Source organism: Schizophyllum commune (assembly GCF_000143185.2).
Source record: "Schizophyllum commune H4-8 unplaced genomic scaffold SCHCOscaffold_7, whole genome shotgun sequence".
NCBI lineage: Eukaryota > Fungi > Basidiomycota > Agaricomycetes > Agaricales > Schizophyllaceae > Schizophyllum > Schizophyllum commune.
Genome location: NW_026089544.1, coordinates 1,460,217 through 1,486,114, shown reverse-complemented (window position 1 = coordinate 1,486,114; position 25,898 = coordinate 1,460,217). Strand labels below are relative to the sequence as shown.

Sequence of the window (25,898 nt, the reverse complement as noted above, 5' to 3'; positions counted from 1 at the left end):
GAGTAGCCAGACACATACGGCGTTTTCGAAAGGCAGAGGCTCTAGCCCACCTAGAAGCGCAGGTACAGCTACCAGACGGTCCCTGGGTGGGCTCCATCCGGGCAAGCAGACCGCGGGGTTGTGTCAGTCTGAGAGCGGGGGCTTCAGGTGAAGAGGTGCATCTCGACGCGCACGAGAATCTGGTGCTGGGGGAAGGCGGTGGCGCCAGCAGGATCGTGAACGAGGTGCGCTTACAGGGACAGCGCGAGCGAGTTTCTGAGACGGCAGGGCGGAGAGATGACAAACCGAGAGAGGTGAGCGACGTGGGTGAGGCGAGTGAAGTAATACTCCAGAAGTGCCAGCCCGTACCACTTGAGACCGGCAACTTGGACGGGTCGGGCAAGACACATGGCGACGTTGGCTATGCAAGCAGCCGCGGAGAGACGGGTGGTCATCGCGATGTGCCAGAGGTTGAGGAGGGAGAGGGAGAGACCGTAGGCGTTCAGCGTGTTGAATAATGCGCCGCAGAAGGCGCGAGCGGGGATAATTTCGGGATGATGCGGCCATCGGCCTTGAATTGCAGGAGCGTCTCGTCGACGATCGCGTACATCTGAAGCGTGCTGAGGCCGCCCGTGTTCTTGATGAGTAGTGCGTTTGTCGAACGGCACAAACGCGTGCTCCGTGTCCTCCTCGTCCAAGAGGTGCTTGAGCATGCATGTAAGAGAGTTATCAGAGTCGCGTCGATTGTCATTTCTTAGTTCGATGTGCTTGACGCGTTCTGAAGGAATGGCCGGACGGATGAGCGACCTCCAGAACGGACGCTGGCAGTACTCGAGTTCCCAAGTGACCACGAGCAAACAGACATGGCCTAAGACATACGTCAGCCAAAGAGATGAAGGAAGGATGCAAGCAGTCGACACTCTGATCAAATCACTGTATCAACCCCACGAACCGCACTTTCTTGCGCTCAACATGATTCCTGTACACTCACGGTCTAGTACTCAGATTACGCGAGTAGTTACATCTGCACAAAGTACCACTTCCTCTACATAGACAGACGAGAGAAGTAGATATATGGATCATGAACACTGAGGTCAAAAGACAAGGCCGCGATTCGAACGCGCAAGGGCTCCCGGCTGAGCCACCGTGCCGGTAGGGAAAAGGAAGAGGGTTGAAGTCGGGCGCGTCGAGGTCGAGGTCGCGTCCGCAAGGTGTCCGCGCGAGCAGGTTGACTCCACAGCGCAGTGCTCATCCCGGCTGACCAACACACCCGAGGATATGCGGACCGGGGAGGACATTATCGCTGTGGTCCTGAACCCGGACGACGCTTGCGGACGGCGCCGAAGTCGAAGTCGAAGTCGAAGTCGAAGTCGAAGTCGAAGTCGCGCGGTCGTTGTTGCCGTCGAGTCCACGAGGCGTCCGCGCGAGCAGGTTGACTCCACAGCGCAGTGCTCATCCCGGCTGACCAACACACCCTAGGATATGCGGACCGGGGAGGACAGATCGCTGTGGTCCTGAACCCGGACGACGCTCGCGGACTATGTCGGTGTCGGAGTCGATGTCGACGTCGCAGGCCGCCGGGGCCGTCGTCCAGCAAGCGAGACCGAGCGGAGCAGGTGATTCACCAACGCCAGCGCTTTCCCCAGCTGATCAGTCACCGTTAGGTGCGGACCAGGGCGCCTCTGGCAACAGTGGGCCTGAACCCCGGATGTCGCTCGCTGGAATGCCGAGGTCAAAGGCCGTCGTCCGCTGAAGAGGTATGTCAGTGCAAATCAAGTCAAGCGCCGGATGCAAGCACTCACCTGGGAGGGAAGGGAAGGGAAGGAGGAGAAGAGGATGGGGAATGGGAGACTGGGGCGCCCGTATATATACTACTGTGCGGTGGCTGTATCGACTTTCCGCAAGAGCTGTGCAGAAGTACACTAAACAAACGCGCTAAACAGAAACAAACAGTGGCGCACCTTCGCGACGTCCAGCTCGCCCGTCATGTTCCCCCGCCAGCTGCGGCGCTCTCAACCGTTCCCTCTGCTTGTGGACGTCGCGTAGCATGGTAGAGCGCGTCGGTAGAGTGATTGATGAGTGCGAGATCGGAATCAAGTTGTTGAGACGAAGGGGGCAGCACCGACGCCGACGACCAGCAGCGTTCGGGACAAGCGCTCTGCCCCGCGTTCTTCCCCGCCTGACGATCGACCCCGCCGCGTGGGATGCCACGTTGCGCGTGTGCGCCCGGCGCCGAGGATGAGGGGGGCGGGCCGCGCATGGGCCGCGACGGCGGACGCGTCGGCAAATGCCGAGCGCTGCGGCCATATTGCACAAACACGCGCAACTTCTGCCTTTGCTCCCGCGGCGACGCTGCCTCGCTCGCTCACCGCAGCATCGCTCGTTAGAATGGCTCGTCGTCACTCCGCCACGGGCAAGGTGTCGATACCGGTCCTTGCGAAGACCCTACCTCTAAAAAGGCCTTCATATACATATCTGAGTCAGGCCGCTGATGCGAACGGACCGTGCCCTCAAGAATGCCTTCATCAAAACCAATTTTACCGTGCTTGCTACCAATATTGCTACGCCTATGAGCCTGTGAGAAAACTCGACTCTGTCAGGACCGCTCTCATTCCTTTCTCTACTACCGACCTGAACGACCAGACGACTTCGAAGGAGATCATCGACACGAAGACCGACACGCGGGTGCATTGATTGGGACTAACGATGGAGAGATGGTGAGGAGGAGGAGGGCGCTCAGGGCGGCGAGGGAGAAGTCGTCATTGTCAGCGAGTACCTCACGCGAGGGCCAGCTTCGACTCGTGTCAAGAACAGTTTCGACGCCCTCTGACTCGACCGCACGCTCGACGTCTTGACGCCCACTGCCCGTGTCCTCTCTCCCGCACAATCATAACGATACATTGCCTCTTGTCCAATGCTTCTCGTTTTTCGTCATAATCTTCGCGCTTCTCCGCCAAATTTGCCTCAGGTAGCCGCTACCCTCCCTCAACTTTGCCGCTCCGGGGTATCAATGGTGCCGCCCTAGGAACTTGACCCTCGCCACTCGATGCTCGTCTCGCATGGTCAATTCGACGCCTATCGATCCGTCTGCAACGCTTTCTGACGCTTCGATTTCACCCATCCGAAGGGCTCAGCATTGGCTGCGGCTGAGCGGGAATAACTATATTGTCGAGTAGTCCACAGTTCTACATGACTAGAGACCCTCTTTGCCTCCTTCCTTATCCTCCCTTTTACTTGCAAACAACGCTGACCCTCGCTCAACTCGTCCCACTCCTCCTCCTTTTCCTAACTCTGCGCCTTTGCGTCCACATCTTAGCTCCGAGACGCTCACGTCGATAGTCGATTGTGATGACCAACTCCTTCACAGTCTTCCTGCCCCTTCGACAGTTCGACGCTTGGCACACCCGACCAGATTCGTCAAGCGAGGCTCGACGTTACTGCCTCTGAGTCTGTAGCGGTCCCCGACTACGCGCGCGAGATACCTCATGCTCCTGCATACTGCTAACAGTCCTTGCAACCCTGTCCAACGCTCTAGAAATCTACTCGTGTGCGATGTACGGGCCCATCTACCTTACTATCCTTTGAGTGGGCTCCACTCATGCTGGGAGGCTGGACGGACACGGAAGTTTGCCAAATGCGCCGCTCGAGTGCAGTCGTTATAGAGCGAGCGAGGGAGTGTCGCCGCGGGAGCAAAGGCAGAAGTTGCGCGTGTTTGTGCAATATGGCCGCAGCGCTCGGCATTTGCCGACGCGCCCGCCGTCGCGGCCCATGCGCGGCCCGCCGCCCTCGTCCTCGGCGCACGCGCGCAACGTGGCACTCCACGCGGCGGGGTCGATCGTCAGGTGGGGAAGGACGCCGGGCTGAGCGCTTGTCCCGAACGCTCTTGGTCGTCGGCGTCGGTCCTGCCCCCTCCTTCTCAACAACTCGATCACGATCTCGCACCCATCGATCACTCTACCTACGCGCTCTACTATGCTACGCGACGTCCACAAGCATAGAGATCGGTTGAGAGGCCACTGCAGGCGAAGATGGCTGGCGAGCTGGCCGTCGACGGAGGTGCGCAACTGTTTGTGTTTGTTTAGCGCGTTTGTTTAGTATACTTCTGCACAGCTCTTGCGGAAAGTCGATACAGCCACCGCACAGTAGTATATATACGGGCGCCCCAGTCTCCCATTCCCCATCCTCTTCTCCTCCTTCCCTTCCCTTCCCTCCCAGGTGAGTGCTTGCATCCGGCGCTTGACTTGATTTGCACTGACATACCTCTTCAGCGGACGACGGCCTTTGACCTCGGCATTCCAGCGAGCGACATCCGGGGTTCAGGCCCACTGTTGCCAGAGGCGCCCTGGTCCGCACCTAACGGTGACTGATCAGCCGGGGAAAGCGCTGGCGTTGGTGAATCACCTGCTCCGCTCGGTCTCGCTTGCTGGACGACGGCCCCGGCGGCCTGCGACTGCGACATCGACTTCGACACCGACATAGTCCGCGAGCGTCGTCCGGGTTCAGGACCACAGCGATCTGTCCTCCTCGGTCCGCATATCCTAGGGTGTGTTGGTCAGCCGGGATGAGCACTGCGCTGTGGAGTCATCCTGCTCGCGCGGACGCCTCGTGGACTCGACGGCAACAACGACCTCGACGGCGACTTCGACCTCGACTTTGGCCCCGTCCGCAAGCGTCGTCCGGGTTCAGGACCACAGCGATCTGTCCTCCCCGGTCCGCATATCCTAGGGTGTGTTGGTCAGCCGGGATGAGCACTGCGCTGTGGAGTCACCCTGCTCGCGCGGACACCTTGCGGACCCGCCCTCGACCTCGACGCGCCCGACTTCGACGCACCCCTCGGCCCTCTCCCTTTCCCCTACCGGCACGGTGGCTCAGTCGGGAGCCCTTGCGCGTTCGAATCGCGGCCCTGTCATTATGCGCATACCCTCTCCGTTCGTGTAGCCCTACTTTTTATGTACCCCCGATTGTCGCTGGATGTGACTGGGAAAGCGCGCGTAAGGAACTCCGGCTTCGCCCTCTGTACATGCGTTGCTGACTGGAAGAAGATGGCAGTGAGTTAATCTCAGGCAAAATGTTAATGTCAGTATCTGGAGCGGGCGCGCAGATCAGTCGGGCAAGATGCTAGGCATAGCTCAGCGACATTACAGGCCCTTATTCAAAACACGGCTAAGCTGTGAGGGTTTCAATCCTTGACGCGTACTTGCCCCGCCTGAGTAGGTATTCCAGCGCGCTGCGAAATTCTGCATACGAGATATGTACTTCACGCATATCCAGACGCAATGCGCTGCTCGGAATCGCAAGGAGGGCAATTGAACTTCTGAACCGGGAACTGCCGAACGGCGCCGTGGAAGTAAAGTGGCGATCACATGCCCTCATCCCAACCTTATCCTGCGATTTGCTTGCAATGCAGCAAGGCGTGCACGATGACTAGATTGCGCTGGTCGTTGAATCCCTAACCCTGCCCTTTGCATTCGACTCCAAAAATCTCGCCAAGGCATGCTTCAACCGTGGACGCTGCTCACGACTTGCCTACGCCTCCTCTGCCCTTCGTGACACTGACATCCGCGCGGGAGCAAAAATGACATGACCCCGACGCTCTCTCGCGGCGCATCGCTGGCTTGAAGTTGAGCCCTCGTCCCCAACGATCATGCACGACCTCGTCTGGCTCGTGCTCAGCAATGGCCAGTTCGCGCTTCAGAACGGCGCGAGCTTATTCGCCTCAGAGAGCACCATCCGCAACGCCCTCGTTGGAACTTGTGCAGCCATTGGAGCGCTCCTGTACAACGGCATCGAACCAGCCGGCGACAACGCTCAGCGTGCACCTACAGAACTCGTCGTCCCTCTCCTTGAGGAGCTGGCAACCGACATCAACCTCGACGAGGACGCTGGCGAGAGATCAGACAAGGCGGGGATTAGGACAATTGTGTCTATGCAACCTATCAACCTCGATGGTAAGCGCTGACTCGGCTTCGGAGAGGCCTCATATCTGATAGCATCTCCAGAAATGTGCACAGCCAACGCGCAGGACACTCCCCCGCGCACATTACGCCTGCCTACTTGCGACGCGGCGGGGAACAGCGACTTCATCCCAGACGTGTCGATCCTACTCCCCGCTCCTTTCCCTGATCTCAAGACTCAATCGTACACTCTACCCACCAACAAAACCGTCCCCGACTTTCACACTTCCGACTATATCAATCCCTTCGTTCTTGCCCTCTTCATTCTCGGCTTCGTGTTCGTATGCACTTCAATCGTCCTCGCACGCAGAATCCTACACTCCTACTTCCAGCGCATCGCACAGGCGGTCATGAAGGAGGCATCGGATCCTCCAATCTCCAGCGCCAGCCCGGACGCTCCTACCTCCGCGGTGTCGCGTTCTCTTAGCACCACCGCTGTTGCCGACAAGGATTGCATTGTACCGCTCGCGAACACCCCAGAGGAGCTTAAGGACACGAAAGCGTCTTTCCCACCCACTTACGGCGCATCACCTCGCCACGAGAAGGTGGCCATGTTCTCCGCCGTGCCGCCGGACGTGAAGACCCTTCTGGGGAAGAATGGGAGAGCCGAGCAGCTGGTCTACCATGACGAGGAGATTGACCGCTCGGGCGGCGAGGACCTGTCTGTCTCATCCGCCCCTCCCGCTGGCGCAGTAGAGCTTGCTCATGTCGCCCCCTCGGAGGACGGTCCGCCTGCGCATGGGCCCGACGAGCAGCGCGCACTCAATGACACGGTGCAATCGGGCAACAAGGTGGGCTGATTCGTACAAGCGCTCGATGTAGAGAGTCTCATTGGCGTTCGCCAGGTCGACGAGTATGCACCCGCACAGGATCATGTCGCGATTCCAGACGTGCCGAAGGACGTGGCGCTGCCGGGCCAGGTTGACATGCGCGTGTCATCGACTGTAGATGATGCGCCCATGCTTTCGGTTGAAGCTCCTGCGCTCCAGAGGACTTGGGAGGTGACACTCAGCCTCCCCCCTGACGCGTCCGTGTTCGTGCACAACGAAGAACAGCTTGTGGCGCCTACGATGATGCAAATGATTGCACGCCCACGGCGGCTCGCGACCTTACCGCGCATCGTCACCTGCGAGAACCTACTAGCGGACGAGGAGAACCTACTAGCGGACGAGGAGAACCTACTAGCGGACGAGGAGAACGTGCCGGCGAACGAGGAGGGTGTTCTGCCTGACGGGCAGGATGCACTTAACGTCGCGAGGCCTCTCCTGGTCGGTAGTCCGCCTTCGGAGCACAACGACAAACCCGGTATGGTCTACTTCGAGTACGCGTCCTCGGACGAGAAGGGGATCGCCCGTCGGTGGCGCGCACTTATTGGGGCGTGGGATCACCAGGCGTTCGACCGGCGTCGTTTCCTGTTCGAACTGCTTGTCATGATCTGCCGTGTCTTTGTCGCTGCGCAGCGAGGGTCCCGCGATGTTGCCGTCGTCTTCCGCATGCTCTTCATTGAGCTACGCGACTCGCGCCCCGCTCAGTGCTGGCTACTCGTCGACCTCCGCGGACTTCAGTCTGGGCAGCGCGGGCTCTCCATGCGAGAGCACAGCGTCCCGCTGGCGATGGACAGACCGCGCCTTGGAGTTCAACCGCTAGTGCGACGTGCGCTCCTGGTCGAATCTGCGCTACATGAGCATGTTGTGCCGTCGCTGAGCTCTGCATATATGTCAGCGTCGGATGTCTTTGTCTTGTTCGCTTCGCGGAGGCTCGCGCTGGTTAAGCTGCGCGTGATCTCGTTGGAGGCTGGGCCGGCGGAGGACACCGATGACGAGGAAGATGCCTATGCTGAGGCAGACGCCGATGACGAGGAAGGCGCCGAAGCCAGAGCAGACACTGATGACGAGGAAGATGCGAACGGCGAGGAAGACGCCAACGACAAGGAGAACGTCGGCGACCAGGCAGAGGCTGCGCCGTTGCAGGCGCCGATAGAGCATGTGCCTATGCAGCAGGACGAGGACGCGCCGATGGGGAACCACACAGGCGGGGAGGGAGCCGGGCTGATGAGGTGGGCGCCGAGGCCGCTGAGGCTGTTGCAGAGGCATGCGACTGCCGCGCCAGTAGGCGACCACGCGCAGGGCAATGACCATCCAAGGAGACACCCTGCGGATGAAGTTCCTCGGGCGCAGCACCGTGTAGGTGGACCTCGTCATCCAGAGGAGCCGGTCATCACACCTGCCAACTCCGAGGAGGAACTACAGCTTGTAAGAGCGATCCAAAATATCGTAATCCGGACGCCCGCGCATCTGAGGTACATACAAGGAGTGTTCGGGGCGATTGCACGGTTCAGGAGTAGGAAAGGTATGGATATCGCTTACCATTGAAGCTGCGCTTTCTAACTTCACCTGCTGCAGGTCGTCAACGCGCTGAACGAGGCCGTGAAGCCGGTGTCGAAGGAGCTGCAGCTCAGGACCCGCAAGTCCACCTCGACGGCGATCTTGGAGGTGCTGTTGCCGACGATGCCGGCAATCCGACTGATGCTGTTTTCGCAATGGACGACGCAGCCAGCGCGCAGCCTCAACCTGTCGTACCCGCTGGTGATGAGGCCGTCGGACCGATGAATGGGGACCCTCAGCAGGCAGTCGCAGTTGGCCAGAATGGCGCTCAGGAGACCACAGCTCCGGTCGATCAGATGGCTGCGACGGAAGCGCAGGACGACCTCCAGACTGAGCGCATCGTGCCCGACAAACTGGAGGTCCCTGAGCCAGTGATGCACGTTGCTCCTCAGCCAGCTGCAGTTACACCTCTTGGCGTTGGCGCTGCCCGTCTGCCTCTGGGGGATGTTACAAACCGACCCGGTCTGACGCGGTCAAGAACCATCACAAATTCCAAGCCATTGATTCGTCCGCCTTGGAGGCTTTGATTACTGTTTGGAGATACCTAGTTGAGCTTCGTTAGTTGACAGCCTACTCATGCGCACCGAGCACATACTACATTTCCTGTCGTTCGAACCCTACCATGCTACGTACACATACTATCTACTACATCTGCAATGGCATTTCTGCTCGTCAGACGTATCGAGTCTTCGACTTCACAGCTACGAAATTTGATCTATCCTCTGCGAGTCCGGGAATGCAGCTGTCTGATTCAAAGCTCGCCCGGGAGAGGCGAGACGTGGACAATATCTGGCTCTGCGTCAGTATAATCAGTGCGCCCCACAGTCGCTTAACCCCAGAATCGTGGACCATTCCTCCTTAGTGCCTTCATCTCCCCCTTCTAGCTGCACCTAGTTCAGGAGTTTCGCCTTCCTTTCGCGTGTTTCAGCATCGTGCGCCTCTTAGTTTCCTTCACCAACTTCACTGACTATCAAGCACAAAGATGCTCCCTGTCAAAGGCTCAAAGCGCGCTCATTGCTTCCCAACTGAGCGCAATTATCCTTCACTGTTAGAAGCACCCAGTCTCAATTCACTGTCGGAAGCATGTTCTTTCCAGGCTAGACAGCAGAGGCGGGAAGGAGGGATTGAGAGAATGATGGGGAGGAATAAGAAACTCGAAAGAAAGAGGAAGGAAGGAAGGACGAATGGAAGATGCAAGCGCTAGTGAGTACACAAGTATAAGAAATAGAAGAGTGATGGAGGAGACGCCTTTAAAATGGAAGAAGAGGTAGGCAACAGAGGAAAAAGATGGGATGAAGGGAAGGCGATGCAACAGACGGCGAAGAACGTGATGATCGCGTGACCGTGCGTGAGCGTGAGACGGGCATCAGGAAATTGCCGTGACCGTGCCGTGACAGCCATGCAGAGCCGTGCAAGGACCATGTCACGGTTCCGATACTTCAAAGTCTTCCTAACCATGTTCTTCTCATTTTGACGCTCGCTCATCGGTACCACAAGCTCATGAGAACCATCTCTTCCATATGGACCAAAAATGGGAAAACTCAAATTTTGTGACTGGTCATTGTTGCTTCGTTCCCTCCTCGTCGGGGCCCAAAAATGGGCAATCCGGCGCAGTTTGCATCTGAACGGGTCCTCGCCATCCTGGACTGCCAATATGTAGCCCTAAAGAGACAATTAGACGCCATTCTTGCCGCCATCTAAACGGGTCACAATCCAGGAAAGAAGGATGTCACGGAATCCAACACAGCCACATCATGGTCGTGCATGGTCATCTGCACGGCAGTCATGGCCCGTCCATGGCGAACCATGTGCTGCGGCATGGTCTTCATGGCAGTAGGCGCGGTTGACAAGTCCTTCCTGAGGCCATACGTGGACATACGGGTAACACATACGCACCTACTTCATCATATACGCTGTCTTGACTTTCATGGCTCTCTTCTATGGAACCAGCACTCGTTCAGTTGGCGCACCGATGGCGCCAAGGGACGTCGTGTGCGTGATTAGAAGGGTAGACATTCAGAGCAAGATGAATTGCATATCCCTGTCGTTACTGACGTAGAGACCTTCCTGAGTCCATGGTCATGGCTAGTGTCACGTACAACGCACGATTGACATGACACGGTCATGGCAATGGTCGTATATTGTAGGCCATGCACGGCCGTGCATGGCTGTCACGGCAGTGTCACGGCAATTTCTTGTCACCCGCGTGAGACTCAAGCGCGAGTCTTGATTTGGACAGTCACTGCGGCGTCCTCCTTTGCCTTCGCCCACATCGGATCGCCAGTCACCTCCGCCAGAGCACCCGTATCCGCCTTGACAGGCAATCTACTGTCAACATGTCTTCAACATGTCCACCTTCGTTATCCGATGTCCGCGAGGCCGCAATGAACGCTGCCGTTCTTGCCAAAGCACAATCGATGTCTGCGCTTCTCGGACCTTTAACCACAGGGCAGGTGAAGGAACTTGAAGACAAGGTGACAAATGACCGCTCTCGGCTCCTCAAGCGGCAAGGCGAAAATCTCATGCGGCAAGCGGTCGCAATCAGCGTGGGCGAGGTGGGAATGAATTCGAATCTGGAACTGGATCAGGTGTGTTGTATGCAAATGCACCATGCCTCTGGCTCATTCCCTTTAGATACTCCACAATATTCTTCTGAAGTGCGAAACGACCGCTGCGTTTGTCCGCAACTGGACCGTCTCGCCTCAAGGTCACCCGCTTGATGTAGATACGATCAAGACTCTCGCCGACCTCTTCCCCGCGTACATCGCTCACTACGCCGCCCAAAACCGCGACACGATCAGCCCCGAACTGCTTGCGGAACACCTCTACACGCCGCTGGCCGAAGTCGTCGTTAAAGTGTACCACCACCACACGGTAGCCAACAGCGACTTGCCACCTCCTGTCAAGGTCAACACGAAGTGTGGTGCGTGGTAATGGGACATGTTAGCCTCACTTTCTGATCTCGCTCTTAGTCAATGCATTCATCAAGTACCTGTCTGCGGTCCCGCAGCCACCGCGGGTTCGCGCGCTGGCTCCTCGTCAACCGTCATACTTGGCCCAGATCGCTTCCGCACTTCCGATCCCTACGGTATTCTCGAAGAAGGCCAAAAGCAATTATCAGCCCGCCGATATCGATACGACGTACGACTTCGACAATCCATACGTACATCGCGAGGTGAATGAAGACCTGGCTTCAACACCCGGTTCTGGCTTGGGCATTCCTGATGCGACTTCTGTTACGCCCTCTGCCTCCGGTACCATCGATATCGCATCCGAGGGAGTTGCTGGCTCTGTTTCTATTGCTGCGGTCGACGAACTCCTGAACCCGGACCCCTCCGCTTCCGAACCTCTCGTCCCTGCTGTGGGTTCCTCAGCTGTGCTCGCCTCTTATGGTCTCGCTGCTGCCCAAAGCCCGTCGCAGGATGGTGGTGCACTCGTCGCCTCCTCCTCCGGTGCCAGTGAAGACGTCTACGTGTTCTCCGACATCGTCAACTCGCCCACGCCCTCCACGGAATCTGTGGTCAAGCTGCTCACTGCGGACGAGCCAGAGATCCCGATCTACGCCAGCACCTCGAAGTCGATGAAGCGAGACCTTGAGTTTGATGAGGATGAGGAGGATGAGGGCGAGGGGCGTCGCAAGCGGGCGAACAAGGATACGAGCATGCACGAGTAGGACTGCATGTAGTGGTAATTGCCGGCTCGCGCCTTTGTTATATCCTTTCACTCGTTTGGGACTCGCTCTCTGTCACTGTTTCCCTTGGATTGGTTTTATTGGGTTTCCTATGTTATTCGTCAATATTCTGCCCGACTTTATACCTACCGTTCTTTGTAATCGTTGTATCCTCGTTAGTGACCTGTAATGCCATACTCCTCCGAAGGTCTCCTCGTCCAACCGGGCACAAACACGCCCATTGAACGTCAGCTTTCTCGTTCATCGCGTCCTTTCATCGGGACCGCATCTGCGTTCCGGAGCTCCAAGCTTCCGCCTTGAATGCAGCCTTCCACCACTGCGAGCTGGCACTCATGCGATGAACAGAGTGCCATACTATGGCTTGTCCAACCTCCAATAGTGATGGAGAACATTCAGAAGGCTTTGCTCCTTCGATAGTGCGATGCAGAATGCGGCTAGTGTACTCTCGGTACACAATCTGTTCGATATACTACTCAAATACATGCTTACGATCCAGGTATACTATAGTAATGGGAGGGATTCACGAATGATACCGTATGCGGGAGAGTGAAACATTGTGCCTAGGTGCTAGGCGCCGATACCCCTGCGCGAAAATCCACGTAACGATATCTCGGAACCCTGACCTCGAACTCCTGCTTGTGACTTTCGTAAAACTTGTCCCGACCTTCCAGCAGAACCTCCCACGACGGTAGTCCGACCCACATAGGCAGGTGATGAACGTACCATCTCTTCCACAGCCGATCCTTCTCCAGCAGGTTATGGCGACAGACAGAGCACCGAATCATCCCCAGGATGTCGCCCGAGAGCGGCTCCAGTCCCATCGAGCCGGAGGACAACTGCTGCATGACAGCAGCCCAACGAGCCGCACAGTCAGCAGGACGAGCGCACGTCGGGTTGTGGAGGAGCACAGCGTGGCTAGTGAGTTCGTATGTGCGCTTCGACACGGCAAGCTCGATGTGTTCGCAGAATCCTCTGACCTGAGCGTAGGCGCGACATTGCCGAGCAGCGAGAGTGTCATCAGAGGCGGGGTGAAGCAACAGAATGCGAGCGAGTAGTTCGACCAGCACAGGCTCTAGGTGGTAGGCAGCGAGCCGTTCGACCATTCGAAGGAAGCGAGAGATCAAGGCGAGCTCGTCGATGTGTGCAGGACGGCGTGGGTCGAAGGGGGTGTTCCCAATGACAACGTGGAGGAGTTGCTGATCGGCTTGCAGCATCGCCAGGGTAAGCATGTTCCGGTCCTGGACGTGCTCCGCAACGTTGACGATGCGGAGTAGAATTTCGAGGGGAAGTAAAGTAGGCGAGATTTTATCGTAACTGAAGCATGGTGAGCGACGGAAGCGAGAAAACCGTACAAGTGACTCACTGGAGAGCGTTGTACCTATACTGACCCGCTGCTTGGTACGCTTCTACCTCCTGAAGTGTGCAGTTGAGCACGCAGAGGGGCCTGCCTACGGGCGATCGTTGGTCTTGGCCCTGACGTGCATGAAAGTCGTACACGCTGGGGAAGGCGTACTTGGCGAGATAGATGGTCGAAGGAGTATGGGAGGTCCGTAGGCAGATGATCTGAAGATGGCTGTCCGGTCCGCCTCTGTTGATCCTGTCCCAGGCCCTCCGTAATGAGCCTAGAAATCCGAGGGGCGAAGCGATAGGATAGTCTGTAGCCTGGGTCGACGAGATGGATGTTGACGAGGAAGATCCGAAGTCATCATTTGAGGTGCTCTGGCTTATGCCCATGATATCCAAGAGGGCGAGTTGGACAAGAAGTCGATTGAGCGAGATGCAGGGATGACGGGCAAAGGCAAGGCGGCGCGCGCTTGAATTCATGCGATCGGGTCACCTCTTCCACTACGTTCACCACCCTTTTCCGCGCGCCACCCCTTGCCGTCTGAGCGGCTGCGATGGACTTCGCTACATTCTCAGATGGCTCGCGCAAACAGTGGGCGAGCATATTAGCGGAACCCAAAGCGCATGAACATCGGGCCTTGCGTGCTCTCATATCCCTCCTCGACTTGCCTTTGGAAACGTTACTCATGGTGAGTGTCTGCTGCTTTCCTTCGTGCGTTATTCGAACTCGCCATAGATCCTTGAAGCAAGCAGCCCAGCTTGCCTTATCGTCATGGGACAGACCTGTCGCACCTTCCGACATCATCTCGCTACCAGGCCAGGCATCTGGGCCAGGGCACGGGCGTGCATTGGCGCTCCTGCACCTGCGACTCTAATCGGACATTCTTTGGCTGCAATGGAGAAAGCTTGGGCCACAGAGCTGTTCGTCGGGGCGGTGCGTTTGTCTCTTCGTTATTTAATGCGCTCATGCTGGTGCTCACATTCACGCACAGCTGGACGCCTGCGCTGTGGTCCCGCCCCAATGGCTGCAGCAGTACTCGGAGATTTGGAACATCAAGGAAAGAGAGAATAGGCTACGGTGCGCTAGCTGATTCCCTTTCCGTTTGCTCGCATATCGATGCATGCACTTGTAGTGTCAAGCAGTTCCTTCGGGAGCCGCCTTTCGCGGCCTTGCAGAAGACCCCGGTGACTTTTCAGGAGATCATGCGCACGCCAACCTGTCAGAAGCTCGTTCATGCTTTCCGAAGAGACCTCCGGGTGGTTGACCTCGCATGTAAGCTTAGACTGCATATCTTGTTTTCGCATAGCTCAATCTCGCGTTGTTTTCAATAGCTTGGACCCTTGCTCTACCATTCATGCTGCGAGAGCTTGGGCTGATAGCCTCCTGCACTCCGTCTTCCGTGCCGCGCGCATTCAGATTTCACGACCTCGACAGAATCATCTGCCCCGTTTGCTACCCCTTCTCCGACGCCTTTCGCCTTAGCATGGACCATCTACCCTGCCGCGAGTCAAAGAAGCGTTGGTTTGCCGCAAACACTGTTAATGTGGAGTCGCTCAACTCCCATTTCTTCGAAAAGTCCGTGCTCCTGCCTTCACTGTCCGTATCCCCATTGACGCCGCTTTCAGACACTCTGAACTCTTGTTTGGCCACGATTGTGGACAGGGTCTCGACATCATCCCCCAAATTCCGTTATACACGTACTGCACAACATGTTTGCACGCCTCGGATCCCAGCATCCGGTACCAGGCATCGCGCAAACCGTTTACCTCGCGCGGACTGATATGGCACGAACGAGACTAGTGAGTGGAAGTATCTTGGTGTTGGCACTTTCCTAACACAACCAGTCACGGCCCTGTCAATCCGGGCGTCATCTACGAATGGTTCATGCCTCAGATGTGGGGGACACAGAAATCAGCCCGCAATCTGCACACCATCAGGTAGGTGTTCTTGCCAATCCATGGCAAACTCGTCTGCTTATCCATCCCTATAGCTGGTATGACAAGTACGCGTGTTCAGTCTGACCGCGAAGCCTCTTCGTTTCCGCTCGAGTCTTCATCGCTAATGGCTTCGTACTCAATCTCGCGCCCTGTAATTTTCATCGATTTGTACAGTACGACTTATTTATTCCTATCCTTATGAGTCCGTATCTTCGAGCGTGTATACGTAGCTCAGATGGCAATGGCACGATATTCGACATGAGTTTACAAGGCTGCAGTCCGAATGCGCGAGCTGAGCCGACAATAATGTACCCGAACCTCCTCGTCCTCACTCTTTCGCAACCCGCTTCACGATACTACCCGTCGTCCAAGACTGGGAACTTGCATGTTATCCGCCCGACACTCGGTGTTCCTCGTAAGCTTCACCTTCCCCGCGGTCGCCTGGCCGTGTTTGTTGCGGCCCTGGCCGCCTTTGCAACCTTCCCCTCCCTCGAACGGTCCTCCGCGTGCGCATGTACACCGGAGAAAGCCGGCCTCCGGTTCTCCCAATCGTCCGTGCTCGTCGTCCGCCGAGAGGAGGAAGCACGGCGTGCGCCATCGCCTTGCATCTGCATTTTCAGCCGCCGATCGTGCTCTGCAACCGATGAAGGTATTGTTTGAAAGTTGACTTCTGAGGATGGGGCGAATACGGTCTCGAATGACGGCCACGAGATATCTTCATCCTCAGGAGGAGCGGTTGCTCTGCCCTTGCCCTTGCGATCGATCTTTGCGGGAACAGACACGGGTTCGTCAAGATTGCTTTCCGACTCATCCGGCTCGGCTGAGGAAGTCGAGGAGGTGGACGAGGAGGTGGGATGTGTGGATGGACCCGAGGGCAGCGCAATTGAAGTCGTGTCCAGCTCGCGAGACATGTTATGCGATGATCCTGAGCCAGTTGCGACGGGACCGTCGACGTGACCCTGAGAATGCTCAACGCCAGAAGCTCGCTCGTCCTGGTCAGCAACTGTATCGTCGGCGTCGAGAGGAGGAGCTCCTTGCCGCGGAAGCAGTGCCGATTGTACCTGAGAACCATCGAGTACCCGAGCTCCATCGTTCTGGCCAGCGACTGCACTGCTGACTTCAAGGGCTTTGTCCACAACGCCTTGCCCCTCGACGACTATGTTCGCCGGCCCTGAAGCCTTGATGATGGCATATTCGTCGTTGACCTCGCCAGCGACAGCCTTGTCGACGCCCTCATCATTGTAGTTGAGCTTCAGTCCAAATACAAACAACGGCTCTGGCAGAGCACCAGTGACCCCCACCTTCACTGGCTCATGGACGATCGCGAGGTCCAACGAAGGGCTATGAGCGAAACCCTGTGCTGGATCAAACGCAGGCGCCGGTGGTGTGCGCTTGGTCTTCGTAGAGCGCTCGAAAGGTGCTGAATGTTGCCGTATGCTCGGCGTAGGATGGGGATGGGGAGGGCGTACCTCCGGGAGGGGATGCGGTCCAAGAGGTTGATGCTGGACTGGGGCTGGTGCCGGAACACGAACTTGAACAGGTAAGGGAGGGTGGGCTTCGGCCGGTGGGGGATGAGGGGCTGCTACAGGTGCCGTGCGAGTACGAGCGGGTGCGATAGCTGGGACCTCGGGAGGCGCAGGAGGCGGCGCTTCTTCGAGTACACGGATAGGGTCTTGCGTCGGCGCCAGAGCAGCTGCCTGACGTGGCGCGACCTGGGGAGCCTCGTAACGTGCAACTGTAAGTTGTTCATCTGAATCCGCCTGCGCCTCCCCTGTAGCGCTCGTCGATGCGCCCTCCGCTGCCTGGTTACCGACGTGAGCCTCGCTGTCCGCTGCGTCCAGGTCCTTCTCGCGCGGCGCTGGGTCATCCTCGTGCGGCGCTTCACCCTGAGTCTGCATCTCCTTGTCGCCGGTATCGTCCTGCAGCGTCACATCCTCTTCGCCTATTGCTCCGGCCACTCCCCGGGTCAGACCATCCCCGTGAGCATTCCCGTCCGGGTCTGCTTCATCCTCCGGCGCTGCTGCTTCTCCCTTATCTACATTTGCGTTGTCTGCGTCATCTTCGTGGCGCTCCGCTGCCCCTGTCCTGCGGTTTGGGATCGCATTGTCATGGTTGCGCGCCAGCGCTTCCTCAGGCGGCGCCGAATCCGCATTTTCGGCGGCTTCAGGTGCATTGTTAGGCTCGAGGAGGTCATGCGCGCTGTTGAGCTCGCGAGGGGTTTGCGCTGAACCAGATTGCTTCACCTTCAGTACACATAACAGTAGAGCAGAACAGAGACATACCATCACCCTCGGCAGAATCACGCAGAGTTTGACCATCGCGGTGGCCAGTTGGTTCCTTAGGCGCATTGTCGTGGTTATGATGTTGATCAGGCGCTCCGAAACCCATTACGCCGAGTACATCGACGAAGTTCTCGAGGATCACATTCAGAGCTTGACTCTCGAGCACGTTGAGAGCCTCCTCGAAGAGCGCATCCTCGGGCTCGTCGAGCGCATGACCGATATGCGCGGCGCGTAGATCCTTCCTGTCCGATTCGACGCGCTCCTGCTCAGACTTCGCTTCTTGCTCGACGTTCTCGTCGCGGGCTTCATTGACATGCTCGTCAAGGACGTCGACATCCTTGACTACAGCTACAGCTTCTCCATGATAGGGAGGGGATTCGTGACTCGGAGGTTCTGTGTTGCGCATCAAGTAAACGTCGTAGGAGTTTGAGGCAACAACGTACTAGCAGAATCCGCAACGTGGCCCTGTCGGGTTTGCTCGGCGGGTATGTCATCTCCCTGAGGCATCGACTTCTCGGCGGATGGACCGTTGAGCGCATCGATGTCTTGCTTGTCAGTTGCATCGCCAGCTTCTTCGATGGACGCGCCGACCGCAGGCTGGTTGTTAACGTTGTTATTCTTCCCTTCGATAGCACCCGTAGCTGGTTCTTTGTGAGCGGCGGGAACTACGATTACAGACGCTGCATCAAGTTCAATAGCGTGCGAGCCGGCGAAAGCTGGAGCGACATACCCAAAATGGCGGACTCGGGTGCATGAGTGGTATGCTTGGTCGGGTCTGCATCCCCCGAGACAGGCACTTGGGCGGTTCCCTTGTGCAGCGGACTGATGTCATGCTCTTGAAGCCCGCAGGATGCTTGATGGTCAGAGGCAGGGAAGTGTGCGCTCGTGGTACCTACGACGCTTTCAGTATACAAGATCAGGAGGCGGAAGCAGTAACAAGATACCAGCGACATCGAAGGTATCGTCGACGGCGTGATCCGCAGGCAAGCCTTCGACTTTGGTAGCGGTCGCGTCGATGTTTTGCCTATCAGAAACGCCGGGGACTTGTTCTTCATGTACCACTTCGGTTGCTCTGATCTCGAATGCATCGACCTTCTGCTTGTAGTGAATGCGTTCCCTAGGAGCATCTTGAGTTGCGGGTGGTGCTGTAGTGCGTCGGACAACTTGTCAAGGGCTGCGTAAAGATAACGACGTACTGTCAATGTCTAGAAGGCGGCGGCCTTCAGCTCGCGGAACTGGTGCGTCGGCGGATCGTTCCTCAAGCACGTCAATGGCTCGATCTATGAGCGCAGCGGCTGACTTCTTCCTGACTCGTTCTTCCACAGCGGTCGCATCAGCAGTTCGACGGCCAGGCGAGTCAGCGATATGCACGGCGTGCGCAGGAGTCTCGCGAGCTGCGGAGTAGCGTTGAGCTCAGTAGCGACATCAACGATAGGATAGCGACATACCAGCAATGTCCACAGCGTGATCACTGAGCACCTGCTTAGCCGGTGACATCGTATCCCGAGCAGTGGGGGCGTCGAAATCTTGCTGGTCTGGGGCGCTTATAGCTTGTTCGTCGAGCGCGTCGGTAAATATTCCGGCCTGAAGAATCTCATTCTTCGACGCGAGCACATCTTCAGACCGTTCCACTGGTTCGTCGACAGGTCCTTCGCCGAGGAAGTCGTTGGATTCCTTCACAATCGCGGTGATAACCGGACCATCGGGCGCGTTGTCTACTTGCACATCATGCGTTGGGCTTGAAAGCTGAGGAGTTGTAGACACTGTATCGCCTTGAGTATACACGAGGAAAGAAGGCTAGTACACGAGGAGAGACGCACCTAAGTCACTCCATACGCGACCTTCATCAGCCTGTCTGATGGGTACATTCATGACTGGCTCGACTTGCTCCCCAATCATGCGCGCGACAGGCGCAGCGGGAGCATTTGGAGGAGCCTGCTCATCAGGAGCTCCTTCGTCAGCGCTTTCGACAGCACGTGTACCTTCGACGGACGCGTCTCCAGCTTGATCTTCAAGTCCATTGATGACTTGCTTAGTGCCCGCATCACCGTCATCTACGTCCACTCCGACGAGTACACGCTCGACATGCTTGACAAGAACGCTGTCGGCCTCCTTGTCCGGCACATGCTCATCAAGCGTAGGCGCATCCTCCGTTCGTTGCTCGGGGAAGTCGATAGCTGGCTCGTCATCGACGGTGGGTTTGTGAGTTGCAACAGCTGCAATACTCAGTATCAACATCGTAGAAGAAGACATGATCTCACGTCCTGTATCGAAGTTATTACACAGTCCAGAAGTAAAAGGTGACACGGCAACGTACCGGCAATACTACCACTCCCGCCAAGGCGATCGTCGAGGAAGGAAGTGCTCGGGCCCAAGTAGGAGGCGGCGGGGCGGGGAGGGGGCGCGGACGAGGTGGACACAATGCTGTTCGACGGGCCCACTCCTGCGGACGAGGTTCCTGCGACGAATGAGGAAGAGGTCGAAGACAATCCCCAAGCAAGGCCACTCGACAGTCCTACGACAGCCGGCGCAGAGCCCGACCGTGCCGCGAGCGACGACAGCTCTGCGCAAGTACTCAGATGGTCTCGCGCTTCGGCGAGGATGGAGTTGAAGGAGGGGGTTGAGGTAAGGGTGGTGGGGGCGGAGGAGGAGCGGGGGCGCGCGGCAGAGGGGGCGAGTTGCGCATTGCTCATCGTCGTGGGCGGCATGACTGGCTGCAGCTGCACGCCTGCCGATGGCTGCGCCTGCACGCCACCGCTCGCCGTCGATGGTCGCACCTGTACGCCCCCCTCACCCACCGCCGGTCGCACCTGCACACCACTACTCATCGTCGCGGGGTGCACCTGCACACCGCCGCTCGCCATTCTCGGTCGCACCTGCACGCCACCGCTGCTCGTTGATGGTCGCGCCTGTACGCCCACATCGCGGTACCCCTCGCGGATCGTGCTCGTCGCTGCGTCGGCGGTGGTGGGCGAGGCGGTTATGGATGCGTCGGTGGTATTGGGGAAGGCGTGGGTGGAGACAGAGGTGGTCGAGGGAGCGGCGAAGATCGAGACGGAGGAGGTCGTAGGAGCGGCGTGCACGCGCGCGTCGGCGGTGGAGGTTGAGGCGTCAGCGGTGGTGCGAGCGGCGCCAACAGCGGCGTCGCGCGTTTGGTGGACGACACCGACAGCGGCGTCGCGCGTCTGGTGGACGGCGCAAGCAACGGCGTCGGTCATCCGACGGACATCGCCAACACCATCGTCTGCTGATCCGACTGGCGCATCCGCCTTCTTAAGCTGCTCAGTAGGCACCTCAGGAGCTTCGTCAACATCGTCTTCGCGTTCCCGGTCCCTCAAGCCCATAGCCTGCTCTTTGAGTTCCCCAATAGTCTGCTCCTTCGCCGTCTGGACACGCTGCTGACCAGTCGCGGGGATGCTGCCATTCGCGGAGGCTACAGCTCCTTCAGTATGTAGATCAGGATCGGACGACAGCTAGCGACGTACCGTCGATATCTGGAGCGCGATTATCAAGAGCTCGTTCAACCGCCATATCCATGCTGTCCGTCTTCGCGGGAACGTGCGCATCCTCGTCCTGCTCGTCGGGTGCGCTAGTGGCTTGTCCTTCGCCTACGTCGGTCGTGTGCTCGACATGTGGACCCTCGGCCCTCGCGGCAGGCGCGCTATCGATCCCTGCAGCAGGCGGCTCGCCAACTTGTGAATCGCTGCTATCTTGCGATCCTTGGGCAGTCGTATCGACGTGCCGACCGTCGAGGGTGCCGAGAGCTTCTGGAGTTGCGTTGGCTTCGGGAGCTGCAAGGGCTTCGGGGGCCGCGCTCACTGCCGCGCTACCTTCAGCATATGTCGCCGAAAGCAGAGAATGATAGCACGTACCATCGCCGTTGATAGGTCGAACAACGTTTACTTCTTTTTTCAAGGTGGGTACGTCCGCGTTATCTTCGTCGGCCTCAACCTCTACTTTCCTACCGGGCACGCCGAGATATCGTTGCCCGTGTTCGTCCGCGGGTTGATTGTCAAGCGCGTCCATCGGTTTCCCCGTGCCGAGCCCGTTCACGGATTGTACGCCAAGTGCGTCGTCGTCGTCGTCGACAGGTACTTTCGTGCCCTGATCGGCAAGCACGCTGAAAGTCTGTCCGCCAAGCGCGTTCAGGACGTTCAGCACGAGCGCATTGATGGCCTGCTCGGAGGGGACATCCAGAGCTGGTTGTCCGAGCGCAGGGGATGCTTGCCCGCCCCTCGTATGGCCAGCTTTCTCGTCGAGTGCGGCATCGAGCCGCTCATGGTGTGCGTACCTCGCATGCTCGTCTTGCACGAGCGCCGAGGGTGTATGACCGGCTGGCTGGCTGGGATCGACGACGACTTGCTGCGTGGGCGCGGCGTCGCCTGTCCTATCGAGCGCGTCGTCGGCTTTCGCGTTCAGCGCGACGTCGGCTTTCGCGTTCAGCGCGACGTCGACTTGCTCGGCCTGAGCGACGTCAATTCGCTCGACGCGTTTGTCCTCTGCAACTTGTATGCGCGCGTTCTCCTCGTTCTCGACAGGGACGTTGGCGAGGCTTCCGACACGTACGCCGGTAGCCTCTCTTATCGTCTGTTCCGCTGCGTGCACTCCAGGTGCGGGAGAAAGATTGGTAGCGGGGAGGTTGACGTCTGGCGATTCCCGAGTTTCGTTCGCCCATTCCTCCTGCGCGTCGCTCTCGTCCTCCTGCACGTCGCTCTCGCCCTCCCCGCGATGCGATGCTCCAGTAGCATCCCGATCATCGACATGATCTTCCGCGCCCTGAGGGTCCTCGTTGCGCGTGCTGCTTGTAGCGATAGCTGGTCCATGAACCGAGTATGTAGGGCGATGGGAACGCTTCCAAAGAGCATAGCAAGTCATGCAGATGGCGAGGAAGGCGAAAGAGATGAAGACGCCGACACGTTGGAAGTCGGCAGACACATGATGCGTCGAGGGCTTGTCCAGTGAGTCGGGAAAGAGTGTGTCGTCGATGGGGGTCGTGATGATGCTTTCGATGGCGCAACTTTCTTCTGCAGGTGTTGCATGGAGGGATATCTGCGACGGGTACTCATCGCACGTAGGCAAGCGCAATGTACGCGGAATCACGTCCAACACGTCTGCCGCACACATCTCTGTACTCGCCGTCAAGAGCGCACCATCGGAAGAAGCCAAATGGTTCCTCACCACGAAGATAAACGGGTCGCATGATATCGGGGCTCTCAAGGGCCGCCGTACCCAGCGGTGCGCCTTCAACATCTTCAAGCGGCTCTCCTTCGAGGCTGGGTGTCGCCGATTCGGAAGTTTCAGGCTGAGCGTCGTCCTGTGCTGGCTTAAAGCCACGGTATATGATCGTGCTAGCAGCAGCGCCACAAGACGCAGCGATGACCCTGATGGTGGTGCTCTCCAAGACGAGCGTCTCCAAGCCGTTTCTTGAGGCGAAGTAGACCTGAGCGACCGCAAAACGCAGGAACTCTGACATGATAGCCGGGACATAGGGCAAGTCACGGACCGGGGATACGTAGAAGAAAAGCGTTGCGGGACATGTCAAGTTGGCTCCCGCGCGGAGGCCAATGTCATCGAGGACCTAGTCTGGATGCCTTGAGCTGCGTCAGATACGACGGAGAGCGCAAATTAGGACGCATCCGGTCGATGAACATCGAGAAGAAAGTGGGAACATCAGAAAGCGACGCGTTGTTCGCACTGGGCGCGGTGGCAGGACGACGTCGGGACAAGCGGTGGTCGCACTAAGTCCGCGGGATCAACAGGCAGTCTCCGAAGTTGAACAGACCACGTGCTTGAAGCGCACGTGGCACAAATTCTATGTACCCGTACTCAAGCGATAGGATGGTGAGCGTTCAGAGCCCTTGGATTCAACATGGCAGCCATAAATTAGGAGCAGTCACAGAGACACAAGTGCGTAGGGGGCTCATTCAATTCGAGTAAACAGAGGTGAACACATAAACGATATCAATATCACTATTAAAAACATCTTGAAGAAGAAGCTGAGCCAAGTGACGCCGGTTGGGGCTTTGTAAAGGACAGGGCCGCGGTTCGAACGCGCAAGGGCTCCCGACTGAGCCACCGTGCCGGTAGGGGAAAGAAAGAGGGTTGAAGTCGGGCGCGTCGAGGTCGAGGTCGCGTCCGCAAGGTGTCCGCGCGAGCAGGGTGACTCCACAGCGCAGTGCTCATCCCGGCTGACCAACACACCCGAGGGTATGCGGACCGGGGAGGACATTATCGCTGTGGTCCTGAACCCGGACGACGCTTGCGGACGGCGCCGAAGTCGAAGTCGAAGTCGAAGTCGCCGTCGCGGTCGCCGTCGCGGTCGTTGTTGCCGTCGAGTCCACGAGGTGTCCGCGCGAGCAGGTTGACTCCACAGCGCAGTGCTCATCCCGGCTGACCAACACACCCTAGGATATGCGGACCGGGGAGGACAAATCGCTGTGGTCCTGAACCCGGACGACGCTCGCGGACTATGTCGGTGTCGGGGTCGAAGTCGAAGTCGCAGGCCGCCGGGGCCATCGTCCAGCGAGCGAGACCGAGCGGAGCAGGTGATTCACCGACGCCAGCGCTTTCCCCAGCTGATCAGTCACCGTTAGGTGCGGACCAGGGCGCCTCTGGCAACAGTGGGCCTGAACCCCGGATGTCGCTCGCTGGAATGCTGAAGTCGAAGGCCGTCGTCCACTGAGAAAGTATGTCAGTACAAATCAAGTCAAGCGCCGGATGCAAGCACTCACCTGGGAGGGAAGGGAAGGGAAGGAGGGGAAGAAGATGGGGATTGGGAGACTGGGGCGCCCGTATATATACTACTGTGCGGTGGCTGTATCGACTTTCCGCAAGAGCTGTGCAGAAGTACACTAAACAAACACGATAAACAAACACAAACAGTGGCGCACCTGCGCGACGGCCAGCTCGCCCGCCATCTTCGCCCCCGCCTGCAGTGGCGCTCTCAACCGTTGCCCCTGCTTGTGGACGTCGCGTAGCATGGTAGAGCGCGTCGGTAGAGTCATTGATGGGTGCGAGATCGAGATCGAGTTGTTGAGAAGGAGGGGGCAGGACCAACGCCGACGACCAAGAGCGTTCGGGACAAGCGCTCTGCCCCGCGTCCTTCCCCGCTTAACGATCGACCCCGCCGCGTGGAGTGCCACGTTGCGCGCGTGCGCCGAGGACGAGGGCGGCGGGCCGCGTGGCGCGCATGGGCCGCGACGGCGGGCGCGTCGGCGAATGCCGAGCGCTGCGGCCATATTGCACAAACACGCGCAACTTCCGCCTTTGCTTCCGCGAACCAGGACCGCGGCGACGCTCCCTCGCTCGCTTGATGCGACTGCCCTCGAGCTCCGCGTATGGCGTGCTTTCGAGTACCTTCAGCCTCCCAGCATGAGTATAGCCCTCTCAAAGGATAGTGAGACGATTGGGCCGGTACACAGCACACGAGCAGATTTCTCGAGCGTCGGACAGGGTTGCAAGGACTGTACGGAGAGGATGAGATACCTCGAACGTGTAATCAGGGACTTCCATAGGCTCAGGTGCAGTAGCGTTATGCCTAGCTTAACGAACTTGGTCGAATGTATCGAGCGTCGAGCCGGGTCGCATCGAACTGTCGAAGGGTACGAGGAGTGTGAGGGAGTTGGTCGTCGCAATCGACTAACGACGTGAGCGTCTCCGGGAAAAGATGTTGACAAACAGGCGCGTAGTTGGGAAAAGAGGGAGGAGTGGGGGCGGGCATATCGGATCGAGTGAGTGTCGATGCTGAGCTAGTGAGAAAGGGAGGATAAGGAAGGAGGCAATTGCAAGAAGGGTGTCTCAAGTCCAGTTGAGTCGTGCGCCGCTCCGCAACATGGTTATTTGGACTCGGTCGCAGCCAAAGTTGAGCCCTTGCGATGGGCAAGGGCGGCGCGTCAGAGGGTGTCGAGGACGGATCCATCAGCGTCGAATTGACTATGCGAGTCGTGCATCGAGTTCCCAAGGCGGCAGCTGTGATACCTCGGAGTGCCGAAGTTGAAAGAGGATAGGAGGCGAGCAGTGGCTGCCTAAGGCAAAATTCGACGGAGTAGCGCAAAGATAATGACGGAAAACGAGGAGAAGATAGATTGGAAAGTAGGTAAGGTATTGGTATGATTATGCGGGGGGGAGGACACGGGCAGGGGCGTCAGAACGTCGAACGTGCAGTCGGAGGGCGTCTAACCTGTTGACGAGTCAAATTTGGCCCTCGCGCAAGGTACTCGCTGCCAATGACGACCTCTCCCTCGCCGCCCTGAGCGCCCTCTTCCCCATCCATCTCCCTATCGTAAGTCCCAATCAATGCACCCGCGTGTCGGTCTTCGTGTCATCG

The 25,898-nt window shown here is 58.1% G+C and overlaps 14 protein-coding genes across 14 annotated transcripts; 7 read left to right on the top strand and 7 right to left on the bottom strand.

The window, feature by feature from the left end:
- Positions 1 to 8: 8 nt before the first annotated feature.
- Positions 9 to 1,727, bottom strand: SCHCODRAFT_02749501 (uncharacterized protein). The gene is made up of 2 exons (XM_003031275.2): positions 1,297 to 1,727; positions 9 to 847 (listed from the first exon to the last, which is right to left on the bottom strand). The coding sequence occupies exons 1-2, from the start codon at positions 1,433 to 1,435 to the stop codon at positions 231 to 233; spliced, it is 756 nt and encodes a 251-aa protein (XP_003031321.1). The 5' UTR covers positions 1,436 to 1,727; the 3' UTR covers positions 9 to 230.
- Positions 1,278 to 1,779, top strand: SCHCODRAFT_02629267 (uncharacterized protein). The gene is given in 3 exon segments (XM_050345524.1): positions 1,278 to 1,346; positions 1,365 to 1,406; positions 1,459 to 1,779. 1 exon segment carries the CDS (start codon positions 1,520 to 1,522, stop codon positions 1,730 to 1,732), a length of 213 nt encoding a protein of 70 aa, XP_050199677.1. The 5' UTR covers positions 1,278 to 1,346; positions 1,365 to 1,406; positions 1,459 to 1,519; the 3' UTR covers positions 1,733 to 1,779.
- Positions 1,780 to 4,196: 2,417 nt separating this feature from the next.
- SCHCODRAFT_02629263 (uncharacterized protein) lies at positions 4,197 to 4,677 on the bottom strand. Its single transcript, XM_050345523.1, has 2 exons — positions 4,570 to 4,677; positions 4,197 to 4,517 (listed from the first exon to the last, which is right to left on the bottom strand). Exon 2 carries the CDS (start codon positions 4,454 to 4,456, stop codon positions 4,244 to 4,246), a length of 213 nt encoding a protein of 70 aa, XP_050199676.1. The 5' UTR covers positions 4,457 to 4,517; positions 4,570 to 4,677; the 3' UTR covers positions 4,197 to 4,243.
- On the top strand, positions 4,473 to 4,917 carry SCHCODRAFT_02629262 (uncharacterized protein; the record flags this gene model as incomplete). The annotated part of the gene is made up of 3 exons (XM_050345522.1): positions 4,473 to 4,494; positions 4,599 to 4,600; positions 4,705 to 4,917. A coding segment is annotated over one exon (213 nt), but the record flags the coding sequence as incomplete, so codon positions are not given.
- A 417-nt stretch (positions 4,918 to 5,334) lies between these two features.
- On the top strand, positions 5,335 to 8,741 carry SCHCODRAFT_02321207 (uncharacterized protein). The gene is made up of 5 exons (XM_050342370.1): positions 5,335 to 5,927; positions 5,979 to 6,724; positions 6,779 to 8,185; positions 8,244 to 8,282; positions 8,336 to 8,741. Exons 1-5 carry the CDS (start codon positions 5,624 to 5,626, stop codon positions 8,540 to 8,542), a joined length of 2,703 nt encoding a protein of 900 aa, XP_050199674.1. The 5' UTR covers positions 5,335 to 5,623; the 3' UTR covers positions 8,543 to 8,741.
- SCHCODRAFT_01038650 (uncharacterized protein) lies at positions 8,612 to 8,991 on the top strand (the record flags this gene model as incomplete). Its single annotated transcript, XM_003030881.1, has 1 exon — positions 8,612 to 8,991. A coding segment is annotated over one exon (233 nt), but the record flags the coding sequence as incomplete, so codon positions are not given.
- Positions 8,992 to 10,546: 1,555 nt separating this feature from the next.
- On the top strand, positions 10,547 to 12,207 carry SCHCODRAFT_02544874 (uncharacterized protein). The gene is made up of 3 exons (XM_003030882.2): positions 10,547 to 10,905; positions 10,952 to 11,240; positions 11,290 to 12,207. The coding sequence occupies exons 1-3, from the start codon at positions 10,654 to 10,656 to the stop codon at positions 11,988 to 11,990; spliced, it is 1,242 nt and encodes a 413-aa protein (XP_003030928.1). The 5' UTR covers positions 10,547 to 10,653; the 3' UTR covers positions 11,991 to 12,207.
- A 230-nt stretch (positions 12,208 to 12,437) lies between these two features.
- Positions 12,438 to 13,839, bottom strand: SCHCODRAFT_02581299 (uncharacterized protein). Its single transcript, XM_003031276.3, has 2 exons — positions 13,372 to 13,839; positions 12,438 to 13,322 (listed from the first exon to the last, which is right to left on the bottom strand). Exons 1-2 carry the CDS (start codon positions 13,830 to 13,832, stop codon positions 12,569 to 12,571), a joined length of 1,215 nt encoding a protein of 404 aa, XP_003031322.1. The 5' UTR covers positions 13,833 to 13,839; the 3' UTR covers positions 12,438 to 12,568.
- A 67-nt stretch (positions 13,840 to 13,906) lies between these two features.
- SCHCODRAFT_02504324 (uncharacterized protein) lies at positions 13,907 to 15,374 on the top strand (the record flags this gene model as incomplete). Its single annotated transcript, XM_003030883.2, has 8 exons — positions 13,907 to 14,041; positions 14,089 to 14,286; positions 14,345 to 14,430; positions 14,486 to 14,625; positions 14,685 to 14,928; positions 14,979 to 15,152; positions 15,198 to 15,290; positions 15,344 to 15,374. The coding sequence occupies 8 exons, from the start codon at positions 13,907 to 13,909 to the stop codon at positions 15,372 to 15,374; spliced, it is 1,101 nt and encodes a 366-aa protein (XP_003030929.1).
- Positions 15,375 to 18,201: 2,827 nt separating this feature from the next.
- On the bottom strand, positions 18,202 to 19,614 carry SCHCODRAFT_02321153 (uncharacterized protein). The gene is made up of 5 exons (XM_050342369.1): positions 19,393 to 19,614; positions 19,021 to 19,335; positions 18,769 to 18,966; positions 18,303 to 18,717; positions 18,202 to 18,252 (listed from the first exon to the last, which is right to left on the bottom strand). Exons 1-4 carry the CDS (start codon positions 19,469 to 19,471, stop codon positions 18,476 to 18,478), a joined length of 834 nt encoding a protein of 277 aa, XP_050199673.1. The 5' UTR covers positions 19,472 to 19,614; the 3' UTR covers positions 18,202 to 18,252; positions 18,303 to 18,475.
- Positions 19,615 to 20,252: 638 nt separating this feature from the next.
- On the bottom strand, positions 20,253 to 21,201 carry SCHCODRAFT_01127496 (uncharacterized protein; the record flags this gene model as incomplete). The annotated part of the gene is made up of 2 exons (XM_050341074.1): positions 21,058 to 21,201; positions 20,253 to 21,005 (listed from the first exon to the last, which is right to left on the bottom strand). Coding segments are annotated over exons 1-2 (804 nt in total), but the record flags the coding sequence as incomplete, so codon positions are not given.
- Positions 21,202 to 23,490: 2,289 nt separating this feature from the next.
- On the bottom strand, positions 23,491 to 23,824 carry SCHCODRAFT_02629250 (uncharacterized protein). Its single transcript, XM_050345521.1, has 2 exons — positions 23,563 to 23,824; positions 23,491 to 23,515 (listed from the first exon to the last, which is right to left on the bottom strand). The coding sequence occupies exons 1-2, from the start codon at positions 23,799 to 23,801 to the stop codon at positions 23,497 to 23,499; spliced, it is 258 nt and encodes an 85-aa protein (XP_050199671.1). The 5' UTR covers positions 23,802 to 23,824; the 3' UTR covers positions 23,491 to 23,496.
- SCHCODRAFT_02629248 (uncharacterized protein) lies at positions 23,802 to 24,324 on the top strand. The gene is given in 3 exon segments (XM_050345520.1): positions 23,802 to 23,882; positions 23,895 to 23,928; positions 23,981 to 24,324. The coding sequence occupies 1 exon segment, from the start codon at positions 24,042 to 24,044 to the stop codon at positions 24,252 to 24,254; it is 213 nt and encodes a 70-aa protein (XP_050199670.1). The 5' UTR covers positions 23,802 to 23,882; positions 23,895 to 23,928; positions 23,981 to 24,041; the 3' UTR covers positions 24,255 to 24,324.
- SCHCODRAFT_02321106 (uncharacterized protein) lies at positions 24,257 to 24,861 on the bottom strand. The gene has a single exon (XM_050342368.1). It carries the CDS (start codon positions 24,808 to 24,810, stop codon positions 24,424 to 24,426), a length of 387 nt encoding a protein of 128 aa, XP_050199669.1. The 5' UTR covers positions 24,811 to 24,861; the 3' UTR covers positions 24,257 to 24,423.
- Between the last annotated feature and the right edge of the window lie 1,037 nt (positions 24,862 to 25,898).